Source organism: Notamacropus eugenii, chromosome 3 (assembly GCF_028372415.1).
Source record: "Notamacropus eugenii isolate mMacEug1 chromosome 3, mMacEug1.pri_v2, whole genome shotgun sequence".
Classification (NCBI taxonomy): domain Eukaryota; kingdom Metazoa; phylum Chordata; class Mammalia; order Diprotodontia; family Macropodidae; genus Notamacropus; species Notamacropus eugenii.
In genome coordinates, this window is record NC_092874.1 from 352,493,023 (window position 1) to 352,509,707 (window position 16,685).

At 38.0% G+C, this 16,685-nt stretch overlaps 1 protein-coding gene across 11 annotated transcripts in view; it reads right to left on the reverse strand.

Moving 5' to 3' along the window:
- Positions 1-16,685, reverse strand: part of FER (FER tyrosine kinase) — a 288,512-nt gene that overhangs the window by 159,034 nt on the left and 112,793 nt on the right. For 6 of the 11 annotated variants that reach the window (XR_011964436.1, XM_072597264.1, XM_072597263.1 and 3 more), the window contains 2 exons: positions 5,665-5,757; positions 304-351 (listed from right to left, as the gene is read on the reverse strand). Coding sequence is in view for 10 of the 11 variants with exons in the window: in XM_072597264.1 (XP_072453365.1) it covers positions 304-351; positions 5,665-5,757 (141 nt within the window). In the remaining variant the exon portion in view is untranslated. Of the gene's footprint in view, positions 1-166; positions 209-303; positions 352-5,664; positions 5,758-11,810; positions 12,020-16,685 lie in introns of those variants that run through there. The other 5 variants (XM_072597267.1, XM_072597265.1, XM_072597270.1 and 2 more) reach the window with 3 other exon arrangements.

Sequence of the window (16,685 nt, forward strand, 5' to 3'; positions counted from 1 at the left end):
CTGTTAGCCACCCTTTGTTTATCCTAATAAACTTGAATATGGGTTATATCACTAATAAAATAAATCTGGCTTCTGACAGTATAAAAACAAGGTCAACTTTTTCTAAGGATGGCTACACAAGAAAATACTGGATATGGCAGTGATGTATATGATACAAGAAACTTAACTTTTTATCCTCCCTTGTTTCTCATTCTTTGGATCTTAGAGCCTAGGCAAAAAATGTAAATAAAGACCTTGAGAATAATAAAAGACAGCTAACATTTTAAAAAATACATAATAGTTAACCTGAGCTTAATAACATGCCTTTTTAGAGGAAGTACAAGGTTTCTCTCCTACTTTCGATGAAGCGCACTAAAAAATACAAGAGGTTTCTTATGTTATGCAAAATAATAACTCCATTTCCCTATACTAAGTGTGGAAACTAAATATTATAATACTGCAAATATTATATGCAAAATATCAATATATAATCTAAGCAAATATTGAAATTGCATCATAAAAATAATCAAAAAATATCTTCAGGGATTACTATGCTTCATAACAGAAAAACATACCCTTTCTTTTCCTCTACATTTTTATATTAAATTGTGAGGCAATAAAAACCTAAGGTGAATAACATTTATGTCAATAAAGTGTAAAATGAATAAAAGTATTAATTATAACATATTATCTCATTGGTAGTCTAAAGTACTTTCCTAGTGTCTAAAGTGCATATGACAGGTTTGTCAAAAATGTAAGCTCATTAAAGAATTCTTCAAAGAGCACTCCCAACTCAGCATTCAGAATATACCTCCTAAACCAAGGGCCAATTGGCATTATAAGGCAAATCACTTCAACTTTCTGGGTGTCAATTTCCTCATCTGAAAGAGATGGAGTAGGAGTTCTATATAAAATGCAACAAGCAGGCCAATCAATAATTCACTACAAAAAATCACCGTAAACAACAAAATGTCTATTTGAAGAATGCAAAAGTGCATTATGTCACATGATATTCTGAAAGAGATTTCATTAAATACAGTATGATTTTAACGCAATTTGTTGGAAATAAATTCTAAATGTTGTCTTCAGAGGATGCTTATTAACTGATTTCTGCTTTAACATCCAAGGAGTGCTCTTTGAAAAATTAGATTTGTGGAGGCTTATCTAGGTTTTCAGTGGCCTAATAACTGAACCATAGCATTTTGGTATATCTGATACTTTTTAGAAAGATATTGGTACAATATATAACCATTTTCAAAGGACCAGCCTATCACTGGTAGTAAATGTTCATAGACGAATACAATTTATTTAACCTTAAATTCTTTAATCTTTCACTATGAAATTGATCTAAGTATTAAGTTTTACAACACTTTTAAAGTTAGGTGAAGGTTCTAATTCCATTGGCGGACAGACGTATTTAGATCCTGAGGAAATTACCCAGATAATTCAGGCACAATTACTTTTGTTTCAAGCAAAACTTAAAAAAAATTTTTTTACTAAAAAATTTACCTAAATTTTCCACTCCATTTTGATAATTTGCTATAAGTTTCTTCATAAACTGTGACACTTTGCCTCACAAACTTTTTAAATTCTGTCTACCCTTTTTATTAATGTAGCTAAAAAGCTTCTTGAAAAACATGCTCACCATTTTTTACTGATTAAGCTCTTATTTATATATCAGCAAATGAGGGTAATCATCTTTCAGAATCTCATGAAGATGACAAATGTCTTAAAAAACCCTTCCAGAAAAATCTACCTTATAAACACATACCCATCTTTTTTTTTCTTCTACCCTTTTTCATCAACAATTAAATTGCTGATAGTGTGCTTTGCGTGGAAAATAACACAAAGAGAAAATTTTATAATTTTCTTTGTCTTGAGGGGTGGATCAGTCTTAATTTAAACTAATTAATAAGTAGCAAAATCTCAACAGAAAATACTTATGAAGAATATCTTATATAGCTGACTCAAAATCATTAAAAACACAAGTCATCGGACTCTTCTTACTATTCTGATATAATCTCCCAGAGAATTTTTTCAATAAAACAGACGTAGCAAGATCTAAAGGGCTAATAAATACTCAGCTTTTCTTTTGTTTCATAAGGCAGGCATTTATCTTAAGGAAATACTACATAATAAGGGAATTTTACATTTTTTCTCAATGAATGGACATCAGTACTACGTCCATACAAAAAGCTTCAACTTAAACTTATTCTATTCCTCTCATTATTTCCTTCTTTTAAATCTGAAAATAATTTATTAGTGTTTAAATCAAAAGATTTCTGATCCGTGATCTCACAACCCCACACTATTTTCAAAGAAATGACATGGGCACTGCTACAATTATTCTAGGTTCTTCTTTTCATTTGTCTTTTCTCCAAAAACTTTTACTATTTAAAATTTGGCCTTAGTACTTATGTGTGTGTAGTGATATAAAGTTATGGTAGTTGTGTGTACACAGCCTCTGTGTGTGTGTATGCGTGTGCGTGTGCGTGTGCAGGTGCGTGTAACAGAGAGACAGAGACAGAGTGAGAGAAAGAAAGAGAGAGAGAGAGAGAGGGGGAGAGAGAGGAAGAAAGAGAAAGAAAGAGAAAGAAGCAGGAAGGAAAAAAGAGAGACTGCAGGTTGTTGCAGTACTGAAAAGTTTTAAAATTTATGCAACCAATTGTTCAGAAAAAGGTCATCTTGCCTTCTTTTAGAAAATTACCTCATAAAAGTTTTCTTGCTTAGCTCTCAAACGATGTGGAATACCTTTTTGTATATTATTCTGATGCAGAAAAGAAGTTTACAAACAACCCAAGCAATTTTATAAATGCTAATCTTTTAACATTTAACAAACTAGCATTAAAATGATAGACTTTTGACGAAGGGGGTATTACGGTAGATGAATTAAGGCATTTTTAAAAATGCATACTTAAATGAAGATAACATGGCTTTGGTCAATAATAGTAACAGTTACAGTAATGAAAGCCATAATAAAGACAGTAATGACAGCTAACAATTATATAGCGCTCTAAGGTTACAAAGCAAGTTTTACAGATAATCTCATCTGATCAGTCAGAAAACCTCTGACAGCAGGCTGAAGCTATGTAATTAATAGGCACATAAGTAGGGTATACTTAATTCTTAAGAGAAGTATTTCAGTTTCCTAGCTGACTGTGTCATAAGTTTACAAGGTACACACATGGACTATTATTTTACTTCAAGAGCTCACTAAACATATCAGTGACTTGAAAACCTTAGGGCATTTCACTGCTAGAAGAACAGAGGGTCTTCAACTGTTATTGTGCCTGTATATTTCCCTAAATTCTCAAAACCGTAAGATCTCTTTTCTTTTCAAGAAATCTGTTTTATGCCTAACAGATTTTGAGGATTTACAATAAAAATGGGAAACTTACTAAAGAGAAATGAATATTTTAGTAGCATGCATGATTTTTGAAGAAAGTAATTCAATCAGAGTGAAGTAAAGGCAATTCCTAAAAGCTATATTTTGCTGAAAAGACTGTCAGTGTATATACTAAAGAAGAAACATGGTTGTGGTGAAATGCTAGGAGATTAAAAAGTTATGTTTTTCTAACATTAACTCACCGACACTGCAAATAAGAGGCATGATATATACTATATAATGTAACTGAGTATATTATTAACATAATGAGCACTGATTTTCCCTTCTGTCCTTTGTCTTCCTCTCAGCTACCCTCTTTTGGATTTCTTCATCCCCAAGAACCTCAACATCCTGCAAGACTGGAATCAGACGTGGCACTCACACCTACTTAGCATCCTCTTCCCCTGGGACACTTCTGATTGGAAGACTGAGCCATCCCTTCACACTGCCCACTGGTTGTCTCCTTGTGCATTTCCCCACAGAGACACAGCTGCCTTTCTCAGTTTTCTTTTCTGTGCTGTGTTCCCTCATTAGATAACGAGCTCCTTGAGAACTGGGACTATCTTTTTTCACATTAGTATCCCCAGCATGTAGAACAGTGCCTGGAACACAATAGATACTTAATAAATATTGACTGACTATCCACTACTATGTACACCACTGCAAAACTAAGCTACACAAAGACTTGCATTAGTCGCTAAATCAATAAGGGTCTGCAGCTTCAGAGTGAAACTGCTTTTCTGAAAAGAAAAGGATATGAATTTTGGCAGATATTTCCTGAAGAATAATTTTTGCAAGAATGTCTGTGTGATATATGGAACAGAAAGCTGGCCTTGGAGTAAGAACGGCCTCGGTTCAAATTTCTGACTCCTAGCTATGTGAACTCAGCCAAGCATTTATCTCTCCAAGCCCCAAGACAACTCCCTAGAACTATAGTTAACAAATGAACTGTCATTTGCATTGGGAAAGTAGGATTTCCACACTTCCAGGAAAAAGTCAGTGGTAAGGACCCCTGTCCCATTCCCAGTATTTTTTTTTTTATTGTTTGAAAATAACTTTATTTTCCCTCCAATGTCATTCAAGGTAGCTACCAATTCCTACTCCTTTTAACTCCCACAAAAAATGATTCCTTTTATTGGAAGTAACACTACTAGCAATAAAGGCTAAAATATGTTGAAGAATTTTTTTTCCTTTTAACTAGCAGCCACCAGAACCAATTATTTTACTAAATTAAAAATCAAAAAAAATTTCATATGTATTTTATATTTCTTGAACAGTTCTCAAATAATTTGAAATAGTATTTTTAAAAACTATTTTGCAACAGGAAGAAACAAAAACAAGCAACAATATATAATTCAGGGTTTAGTAATCTTTTCAGTGGGGTTTTGTCATCTTTTGATATGATAGCATTTATCTGATATGTATAAGCAAAAAACTGTACTCTATTGTTTCTCTGAGACAGATATCACTATATACATGGAGCGAATTCAGAAGACAGTTGGTCTAATAAGTTACTCTAGAAAGCTACAAAGCAGTTTAATTTCTACTTTTTATAAATATTATAAAAATAATATCATTATTATTTATTACCCTATAAAGCAAAAATTTTAATATGTCTACAACCCCTAATCACACATGTGCACACTAACATATGCTTATAAATGCCTTTTATTAATTAGAAAATGACAGAAATACAACACAAAATGTTTTCAAAAGAATAGTGATTAATTTGATTGTGCACTGCATGTAAATTTGATCGCCAACCCCAAAGAACCAACATTAAAGCCTCACTGTGGACAGTTGAAATGAGTAATTACTTGGAATTAGAAAATAAACAAAAAATAGTTTTAAAACATATGATGAGGGATAAGAACATTTTCTAATTCCCTCAGTCAATGAGCTATTATTGCAAAGAGGGCAAACTGTTTTGGACACCTTTCGGCTAACTATATTTATTTGGTAAATTTATATAAGGCTACATGTATTTTTGCAATTGAAATAATATTAGAAACTGCTAATACACAGGTAGATGAATGCTTTGTCAAGTAACGATTCCCACTGTAAAGTGATTTAATGTAACAAAATTGATCTTATTAATTAATAATTAATTAATGAGGGTCAAATTAAGCCCTTCAAATTTCAAAGCATAGTCTCTCTTCAGATACAGTTTACAAATTATATACTTTTAGTCAAATCCTCCCCTGATGACTCACTGAGGCATAACAAAATGAAAAATCATATCCTAGGATTCTAGAGTAATGGGAAGATTTACAAAAGTAAAGAATAATTAATCTACTTACTGATGAAGAGCCCAACATAGATTTGGGAGATCGAATCATTCCAGCAATGGAGTGACGAAGTGACTCGAATTTAGATAACTTCTCCTTCCTCTCCTAATTTGGGGGGAGGAAAAAAAGTTGTCAGTACACATAAATCTTTCTAAGAATGTGTAAAATATCTTTAAATTCTAAGTTAGGAAAAGTCCAAGACAATGGACTTTAAGTTTCCCACATACTCAAAATCAAGATTTTTCCAAACTAATTTTCACTTTGGGGGTTGGAATTTATTAACTACAACAGTTAGTTTGAGGTCTAGGTGAGGAGATATCATGGGGTTGTTGGATGGAATATCCTTAAGATAAAAGGAGCAATGAATAGAAGTTACAAAAAGGCCAATTTAGGCTTGGTGTCTAAATGAAAAGAAAAGAAAAAGGAAAGGAAGACTAGGAATTGAACCTAGAATTAACGGGTCTTGTCCTATGTTTAAATGTCCCTTTGCAAGGATGACAAAAATAAACTAACAATGATAAAGCCAAATAACTGCAGAGATGCAGGACCCTCCTTTTTCAGTTTTTTATTCTGACAATATATTAAGAGAAATGAAGAACCCATTTTAAAAGAAATGGGAAACAAGGGCTACGTCTCATAAAAGGATTCTAGTAAAGTGTTTTCTTTCTAACTTTTCAAGAATAATTTGTGTAGGATTGGTACTAATTGACTTTTAAAAGTGTGACAGAATATTCTTGTGAATCCATCAGGACCCAGAGTTCTGTGCTTTGGCAATTCCTGTATAACTGGCTCTACTTCTTTTTCTGAAAATGGATTATTAAAAATGTCTATTTGTTCTTCTGTTAGTTTAGGCATTTTATAATTTGAAGACTTTCTGGAGGAGGGGTAGTAGGGAAATTTTGGTAATGAAAAAAACCAAATTTTTTTAAAAGAAAGAAATGAAGAATTATTTTCCCCATCCCACAATTTCACAAATCTTATCCATTATTATGCTCTTTAGAAATCAAATTACCTGAAGTATTAGTGATACACTAAATGGATAGTTTGATCTTTCTTTACTTGAGTGAATTTTGAAGTTTTCTATTTATCTAAATGTTACGAATATTTCATAAAGGAAAAGAAACAAATTATACTAAAGATGGTAATTAAAATATTTTTAAAAAAATTTCGAAGACTCCAGGTTAAGAACTTCTGATTTAGAAAAAGTATGTTATTATAAATAGAGCACTAGTGTGAGACCAAATTTCAAATTTCACCTCTTACTAGTTGAGATTCTAAAACAAGTTACTTAACAACTATGGGGTTCTCAATTGGAAAAAAATCATATAAGTTATATCTGCATAAATTTCAGGATGCCAAAAAAGGTATTTTACAATGATGCAATTGTTATGGGCTATTAAGAGGTCCCCTGAACTTGTCTTTCTGAGCTGCCAATTTTCCAGAAACACTGAACTCACAGCATGCAGGAAGTCCTGAATATGTCAAGGACCCTACCACCAACCTGAGCTGACAAAATTTGTTGTTGGCACCCCAAGGTGGATTCCTTATGTGTCCTTGGGAGGTAAGACAGGCACCAGCCCGTCTGTGCCAGGCTGGGAAAATGCTTGTGCAGCTGGGGTGCTTTGCAGATAAGAGAATCTTCCCATCTTCATAGTATAGCCGTCCCAAAGGAAAAGGAATGCAGCCTTCGCAATCACCTTGCTCTTCCCCATCAGCAGGGTTTTTGTACTTTCTTCTACCATTCCTCTCCCACGCCACGCCCCTTCCTCTTTCCTCCTCCTTTTGTTGTACTGTCACAAATATGCAAACTTCTATAAGGACTCTGAACTCTTTAGGTTCCACATGAATGTTCATTTCTCTTGTAACAAACCTGGTTTTCACATAAGACTCATGATATTGTAATTGTCTGTTGACAAGATTTTAGCATTGGAAAAGACTTTCAGAGATCATTTAAATCATTTCCCTCATTTTACATGTGAAGAATATTTATAAATAAAATATGTCTGTAAGACAGAAAGAGAAAAAGGAGAGAGAGAGAGAAAAAGACAAGGAGAGAGTGTATGTGTATCCCATAAAGCAAACTATCCAAGATGGTGAAGTAGAAGAAACTAATGAAACCCAGCTCCCTGGACAAATATTCCAAACAACAATCTCTGAGAAACCTCAGACCATGACGTAAGTGGAAATCTAAGAAGAAACCAAAGTGAGTCATTTTTCCAGCACAGGGTCATAAATCTGATCCAAAGGCAAATGACCAGGGCAAGAAGTGTGTAACAGGGGTGGATCAAGATCACTGTGAAACTGAAAAGAGCAGACTACAAAGGGCAGACTGAATGACACATAATATAAACAGCCTCTAAAGCTTCTGGCTTCAAGTCATTCCAAGACGATGAAACCCTGCTATTGTGCACCAATGCCACAGGGTACTTCTTACTGGGTAACTCTTAGTAGGTATGTCTTCCACAGCCTCCTGATCTACAGAACCTGCCTCACTTTAAGGTTTCACAGTTTACATGCCATACCAGTTGTGAGCCAGCCAGCACTAGTCTCCACTAGTTTGACTTAGTCCTGACACTTGGCACTGGGACTGCAAATTTTTTTGGCTTTCAGCCTCACAATTCTTTCCACTCTGCTTTCTTATAGTCATCAATTCATGCATCCACCAATTTAGACATTTTTCCATCTTTCCCACAGCTTCCTCATATACTATAGAGGTTACTCTAGCATTTGCCAAAGCAGCATCATGTACAGATCAATGAATTTCTTCTTCCTTTTTCTGGATGTATCCCATTGTTGAGTCATTACACTGAATTTACCAACAACAGTCCCATAACTCATGGATGAAGGAAAGTTATCCAATACATATATTTTCTCTGTAAGAGAAAATATCATAGCCTTCTTGCATTCAGGAACACTAGATAGCACTTTAGCACTACCCAGGGGGGACATTTTAAACTGGGAAATCACCAAAAAAAAGCCCCAAAATACCAAATACACGATAATAAATAGATACTTTTTTGGAGTATAAGAATTATATTTTATTGGGGGGAAAGAAGCAAGTGTCAGGATTTTAATGTTATTAAGGGTCCGTAAAAGGATTCAATAAGACAGAAGACTTGGGAGTTACTTTATTGTGTTTTTGTGAATATACAATAAAGAAGGGGCAAAAAGGATGCCACAGTGAGGAATGGGACAGAAAAGTAACTTACCATATCCCATATTCAGGTTACATAAACACAGGAAAGAATATGAGGAACCTAAGTCACCTGAGTCATTTTCACCTGAAGTAATCACAGGGCCATGGAACACACACACATATACACACACATAAATACAATGAGCTTAGCATACAAATATACTCAACAGAAAAACAAAAAGGAATGGGAGAGGTAGAATAAGACAAAAGAAGGAATTATTTATAAGAAAAGCAGGCTGGCACGTTGGAGGCAAAGAGCATGACAGGCCTTGGCTGGGGCTAAAATTAAAGAAAGGACAGGTAAGAAGTCTGACTAGGCACAGAGTGAGGGGAGATGATCAGCTGAGAGGGCCCAAAGAGCATCATCACACATCACTAGTGCTGAACACGCTGCTTCTCCAATGATTCTCCTCTTTGTGAAGAGGGGGACACAGGAAAAGGAGAAGAAAGAGTCTAAGAGGACAAGATGAAGGGCAAATCCACAATTAATTATTGTAACAGTTAATGAGAATGGAATAAATCAGTCCATACAACAGATAACAGAACGGATTATAAACACTCCAATAGTATGTTTACAAAAAACACCTAAAACAAAAGATCAAGGTAGAATTAAAATAAGACAGAGAGGGAGCTCCCCTCAGCCTCATGGAATCCCTTCCTTCCTTCAAGACTCAACTCAAGTACGATATAATCAGAAACTGACAATCCCCTGGCCATAGCTCCAATTGTTCCACCTCTCCCTACACTTCACCCCCAATAAACCACCCCTTTGTCCTCACTGATATTTCCATTCTCTCTGCCTCTCCATATTTTCTCAGGCTCTTTGCCCTCCTCTGATTTCACTTTCTTCCCTAGCCAATCCAACTGAAGAGTTGGCCATTTCAACTCTACACCATCCTTTGCTCTGGAATTCCTTGTCCCCTTGTCTAATTGTTTTTCTTCACTTGACAAAGCCTAGTGTTAAGACTGCTCTCACCGTGTCCTAGTGTTAAGACTGCTCTCACCATGTTCCTTCTCTGCTTTCGAGGAAGTTCCAGTCGTGCCACCCTGAAACATTAAAATTAATGTCACCCAAAATCCAATGGACCATGACTGCAGCAAAGCAGTGCTTTTTATTTTTCTCTGATTCTCTATCCCCCAGAAACCAGTCTAATCCTTGTAACCTCTTTAAATCTCTCACATCCTCCTTCCCCCTGTCTCTCAGCTGAGTACCATGACTCATTTTACTGAGAAAATTGAGGGCATTCAACTTGAGCTCTTTTTTCTCCCATTTTAATCTCAAAATCCCTTGACATCATCTCCTCTGCTCTCTTTCTTTTCCCAATCCCTGGAGGGTCTTTCTCCTCACCAAGGCCAAGCTTTTTACATGTATATTTGATCCCATTTCATCCCATCTTCAACAGAAAACTGCAACCTCATTCATCATGTTTCTCCTCAAATATTTAGCCTCTACCTTTAAACTTGTTCTTTCCTGACTCCTTAAAACATGCATAAGTATGTTGAAATTGTATCTTGCTATGGTCCCCTCAACCACCCCACAAGTTAGTACAGTAAGTAGATATATAAGTAGTCAGTGTAAGGTAACAATAAATAAGAAATAGGAGTTAAGAGTGACATCCCTTAAAAATTGTTTCAAAATAATGAAGAAATAATCTGTAGAAAAAAAATCCAAGTCTGTATTTGCTAGATCATTCATTAATGGTGTTACTTTCACTTTTTCTATCTCTATGCTTAATTTTGTTTTCTAATATAGTCAGTATGAAGTCATGGATGAGATCAATGATGCATGGGGGGAGTTATAAAAGAAACAGATCTGAAAAACTTAAGAATGGTAGGTGTCCAAGCACAAGTTCGCATTTCAACTTTTAGGAGAGGGTCGCAAAGAACCAAAGGTAATTTTGTATCATGAAATGATGAGCTTGACGTCTTAGAAAAGGAGAGATAGACTTAGGGGAGATAATGAAGTGAAATGAGCAGAGCCCAGATAATACTGTATATAGTAACAGCAACATTGTTTCAAGAAAAACTCTGAGTGACTGACTCACTTTGACTATTACAGAAGCCCACAGGACTGATAGATACCTGTATAGAATGATGGTACACATGGATGTAAAATACACACACACACACACACACACACACACACACACATATTTGTGTCTAATGGTACTCATCTCTAGAGTGAGGAGGAGACAAAAAAGAATAGGAAAAAAGGGAGCTACATCATTACTTTATTATCTGTTTAAAAGGAATGACACGTTGTACAGAGCAGATTGGCAGTTTCCTGTGCAAGCATCTTTCCTTTCTATTCTACTATGTTACAGAAATGCTTGTTTTATTTCTTAAGTTCAGAATCAAATTAATAAATTTTTTAAGAAAACATCAGGTATAGTTCTATATTTCTGACTCTTGGCTTTCATTAAAGACTGAGTTAATAAATCACAAATTTAAACCAGGAAAAATGTGGGTCCCATTAAAGTGCATGAAAAATATGGTGCCAGAGGCATATTATAAAATGATTATTACATATTTCATATTCGGAATTAACTCGCTAACATGTCCAGTTCCTAATAAACTCTGTCCTTTCAGAAACAGACAAACAAGGACGCAACATTAGCTTACCCCCCCCATCCCCCCGTGAATCGATCTCAATCGGCGATGTAACGGAACGGATCCCTTCCCTTCCAAAGTTCCATCACTCCCTCCTCTCTTTCCATCTCCTATCTCTCCCATGGGAGCTTCCCAGTCTGAGGAGCCCGGCCCGAACTGCTGCGGCCTGCCGGCCCGGCCGCCCGTGGCTGGGCAGAGCTGACAGGACGCGTGAGGGCTGTGAGGCCGCGGCTCTTGTGGGGGGAAGTCACCCCCACATCCTCTCCGACATCACGCCACCCCCATTGCTGTGACCCCCCCCCCCCCCCCCATTCCGCCATCACCCCCGCCACAGTTCCCGTCTGCCCCTTACCCTAACATCTGTGGTGGTTGAGGCCTGCGCGGCCTCCTGCAAGGCACAGCCTCGGCACAAGATGGAGCCATTTTCCGAGGGCTGCCCACACCTCCCACACGTGGAGGAAGCTGCCATTGGGCCTGCCGGCCCAGGGTGGGAGCTGCTGCTGGGCTCCGCCGCCCCCTGGAGGCCAAGCGGGGGCCTGCAGCTGTGGCCAGTCTGCCCCGCTCCTGCGTCTCACTGGGTCCTGCCCAGACCCCTGGGAGACAGCCGCTGCTAATAACCTCACTGTACACATGAGGAAACTGAGGCAAAAGAAGGCTAAGTGATCTGTCCAGGGTCACACGGCGAGAACGGATCTGACGCAGACGAACTCTGGGTTCGAATTTGGCCGCGGACATTTACTGGCGGGGTGACCCGTTTGCTTGGGTTCCTCATCTATAAAATGAGCTGGAGAAGGAGACGGGAAACAGGGGTGCCGGGGAGTCGGGCACCATGGGCAGCAGCGGCCCCAGCCCACGGGAGCCTCCGCAGGTACCACGGGGCTGTCCAGACCGGGGAGAAGGGCACCAGCCCACGGGGGGTGGCGATCGTCAGTGGGAACATGAGCCCCAAGATGCAAGGGAAGGGGTGTAGGAGATACACATGACGAGCCCCCAGACCCCCCAGCCCGTGCCTGCAGCCGGCTCGGTCTCGCATCTCCTCGTGGTGCCGTGGGCTCCGTGCAGAATGCAGTCCTTCCTTTTTTTAAAAGCTGGCCTGAAGCTCAATTTATTTATTAAGGGTTAAAGTCTGTTTTTGCACATAACTGGGAAATAAGATGTGCAGCTGATGGGGTAATCCAAATTGCCCTAAGTAAAATAGAGGGGAGGGGGATGGAAGAAGGGAGGGCAGACTGGAGGAAGAGGCAGATGGGATGGGGTGCACACTGTCCTGGGGTGGGGAGAGATGGGGAGAAAATTGGAGTTCAAGTTCTGGTAGAGGTGAATGTTGAAAACTGAAATTATACATACACACACACATTAGAATTTTTAAAAAATATGAAACTTCAAAAAAATTTTTTTATTATTAATTAATTAGTTTTTGAGGAAATCAGGGTTCAGTGACTTGCCCAGGGTCAAACAACTAATAAGTGTATGAGATAGGATTTGAACTCAGGGCCTCCTGACTCCAGGATTAGACCCAAAATTCAGTTCTTTCAACTGCTGTACCCTCTCAAATTACCTTGTATAGTGTTTAACTACTTTGTAGTTATTCTGTATGTACACGTGCATGTGTGTATATATACACACATGCACATGTACATACACACACACAAACATGTATACACATATACATAATATACATATATATTTCTTCCCATTACAAAGCAAGTTCCTTGCAGTTTGGAATTACCTGTCTTTTCACTTGTATTCCCAGCAGTTAGCAAAATACCTACATGTAGTAAGTACTTAATAAATACCAGCTGAAAAAACGTGCCCAGGTACACCCACAGTTAGGTCCTGGGACATGATGATGAACCAACAAAGAAGAGTGAGAGATATCCAAACATAATGAAAAGAACAAGGAAGGAGCATCTAAGAGTGGTGTCCTGTGCTCTAGAGAGGTCAAGAAGAACTTGGAATTGAGAAATCTTTGGAAATCTTGGAGGCCGCACTATCTTCTAAGGGACATTGTCAGAGATGAGGCTGCGTAAGGTTGAGAAGAGAATTTGGAGGCAAGTAGCCAGATAGCTTTTTTCCCCTTAGGCAACTGGCTGAGAAAACGGGGATATAATTTTTAAATTTGTCTTACCTAGGCCAGACAGGCCCAATTCATTCAAACAATCCTCATGTGACACAGCCTCAGAATGGCCTCTTTTATATGTGCCTGTTTATCAAAGTCCTTCCAGCTGAGTCCTGAGGCAGGAAGAAACGCACAGACTATCACCCCTTTATTCCGGGAAGCGATGGCTCTCACGAGTGTACTGACTTGTATTGATCTCACTGTCCTCTCAGACCTTCAGACCTTTGCATTTCTCCAAATTAAAATTTCTCTCCAACTTTTATGACCTTCCAGATATTTATAAGATCCTTTTAACTTATCCTTATCAGATATAAATTTAGTATTAACTACCTAATTGGAGATTTTGCTATACCCTTTCCTTCTCTTAATCATTTACCTCATTTATCACTTTAAAAGATAGATAAAACTGACTCTAGAACCAATCCTTAAGGAATCGCTGATTACCCTGCTCCCTCCAAAGAAGTAACCACTTACACTGAATATTTGTGTAGGGTGGATGAAGATTTCTCTGGTCAAAATACAGGCCCTAAAGTGCTCAGGCTTTGCTCAGATATGCATAAGGCTGTGCAGTAGAGAAAGTGTTGTCATCAGGAAGACCCGAGTTCAGATCATGTCTCAGTCACTTTACTAGTTTGTGGTCCTGGACAAGTCACTAAACTTCTGTCTAAATCAGTTTCTTCACTTGTCAAATGAAGAAAATAATAGCAAGTAACTCCCAGAATTGTTGTGAAGATAAAATAAGTTATTTTAAAGTACTTTGCAATACTCAAAGCATTATATGAATGATAACTATCATTAGTATTATTATATGCCCACTTTGAAGAATAATTATTATGTGTGGGAACAAGCCAAAAGAGCAGTTTTCAGTAGAACTGATTCCTGCTCAACTGCCTTCTACATCTTGTATGGACATGAACCTACATCCATTTTACAATTGTGAGCATTTTAATGGGTCAGAAAACAAACTTATAGGTAGGGGGTTTGACTAAATGACCTCTGAGGTCCCTTCTAGCCCTGAGATTATGTTACCTTACAATATCTGCAATGGAATTTTATTGTGCTATAAGAAATGACAAATGAATACTTTAGAGAAACATGGAAAGGTTGTCGAATTGTCAAAATCTTTAGTTGGAGAGTTAATCTGCAACAGAAGGCTCTGGCTGTTATCTCATATGTAGGATTTGAAAAGAAAGTCTCTCGGGATTCTTCCTGGCATTGATTAGATGAATATGGTGCTGTCTGCCATTATACCTCAGCAGACTAAAGTTAATGCCTGGCTGATCCTGGAAATAGAAACAAAGAAGTCAAGTAGTAAGGAGAATTCAAGAGTCATGCTGACAACAGCAGAGCAGGAGAGACCACAGGGGAAGACTGGAAGAGTGTAGGAAAGTAGATATTTCTGACCCAGTGAAAAGCAAGCCTAAGAAGAATGGTATGATGGTAAAAACAGTAAACAGAAAACACCAGCTGTCTAACAGCACCAAAGGTACATTCTGTTCTCTTTCTACATGTGAGGTAGGCTAGTTTTCTTTTAAAAGTATGGAAATCATCCTTGAGAACTGATTGGCTCAGGAGACTAAAGGTTTAAAGTATTTACATCCCTTCCTGGTCACCTAAATACAAAACAACCGTAAGGATGTCTCTCTGATACTCGCAGATCACAATGGGCAAACTCAGACAAGAGAACTAATAATCAAGTCCAGAAGTCTTTGATGCATATCTTTGTTGGCACTGTTATGATTTCAGTGAAGTGGGAGCAGTAAGCACAGCTGTGGGCCTTGGAGTAGTGACCAGGAGCAGGAGACACAGGCAGAGTTCTCACTGGTTGAGGTCAAAGGAAGAGACTCTGGCAGCAGCATTGTCAGAAGAATGGGCAGTGGCAACCACTGCATACTGTACCCTAGAAGAGACTGGCCTCTCTATACTACAGATGGCACAACACCCAGTGATCACATTCAACTGCTCCCTCAAGGGAGGCCTTGGAGGACAAATGGATGTAATTATTGGGAGGGAGTTTGCTTTCTGTCAACAAAGGGAAAGGGAAAATACCTAGTCCCAACAAAGGAAGTGGAGAAGTCCCTCGGAGACATCTCACAGGGTTAAGACTTTTTTATCCCCACCCCCGAAAAGGAGGAGGTCTGGGCTGGAGGCCTAGAGAACATGAAGTAAGTAGGTGGTGATACAGGACAATTCTCCTTGACCTATGATGAGGATCAGTAACTACGCAGGAAGTGTCACCATCTTTGGTCCTAGTAAGGCTCCTGCGTATGGTCACCTCTTTACATTGAGAGACACGTTGAAAATTGCAATAATCTAGCATCATCACATGGATATGACTATGCAGACCTAGACCTAGGACTTAACAATCCCAAAGCATGGGGAATGGGAGAAGAGTCTGAGGTTTCTGGTCACAGTTTTGCCAAAATGCCACACCTTAAAGGTGCAGCTATACTGTTTGTTTTCTTTTTACTGTGGGCTTTTTTAAGTCTTTCTTTTCCATCTTTCATGTTGTCTAAATCAGACTTCTTGAATTCTTGAATTATGCTTACATATTCCTTGAATTGACTAGTATTAGCCTTAAAGTCATTAAAGGGGTGGAAAGTCCTTACCATCCTAGGGCTGTATTCCAAAGAGACCATAATAATGGGAAAAGGACCCACATGTACAAAAATATTGATAGCAACTTTTTTTGTGGAGGCCAAGAACTGGAAATTGAGGGGATGCCCATCTGCTGGGGAATAAATGAATAAGCTGTGGTACATGAATGTAATGGAATGCTCTTGTGCTATAAGAAATGATGAGCAGGTAGACGTCAGAAAAACCTGGAAAGACTTATATGAATTGATGCTGAGTGAAGTGAGCAGAGCCAGGAGAACATTATACACAGTAACAGGCACAGTGTGTGAGGAATGTTTCTAATAGACTTGGCCCTTCACAGCAACGCAAGGACCTAAAACATTTCCAAAGGTCTCATGATACAAAATGCCATCCACATCCAGGGAAAGAACTATGGAGTTAGAATGAAGAATGAAGCAGACTATTTTCTCTTGTATTATGATTTGTTTTTCTCATGGTTTCTTCCATTCATTTTAATTCTTCTCTGCAACA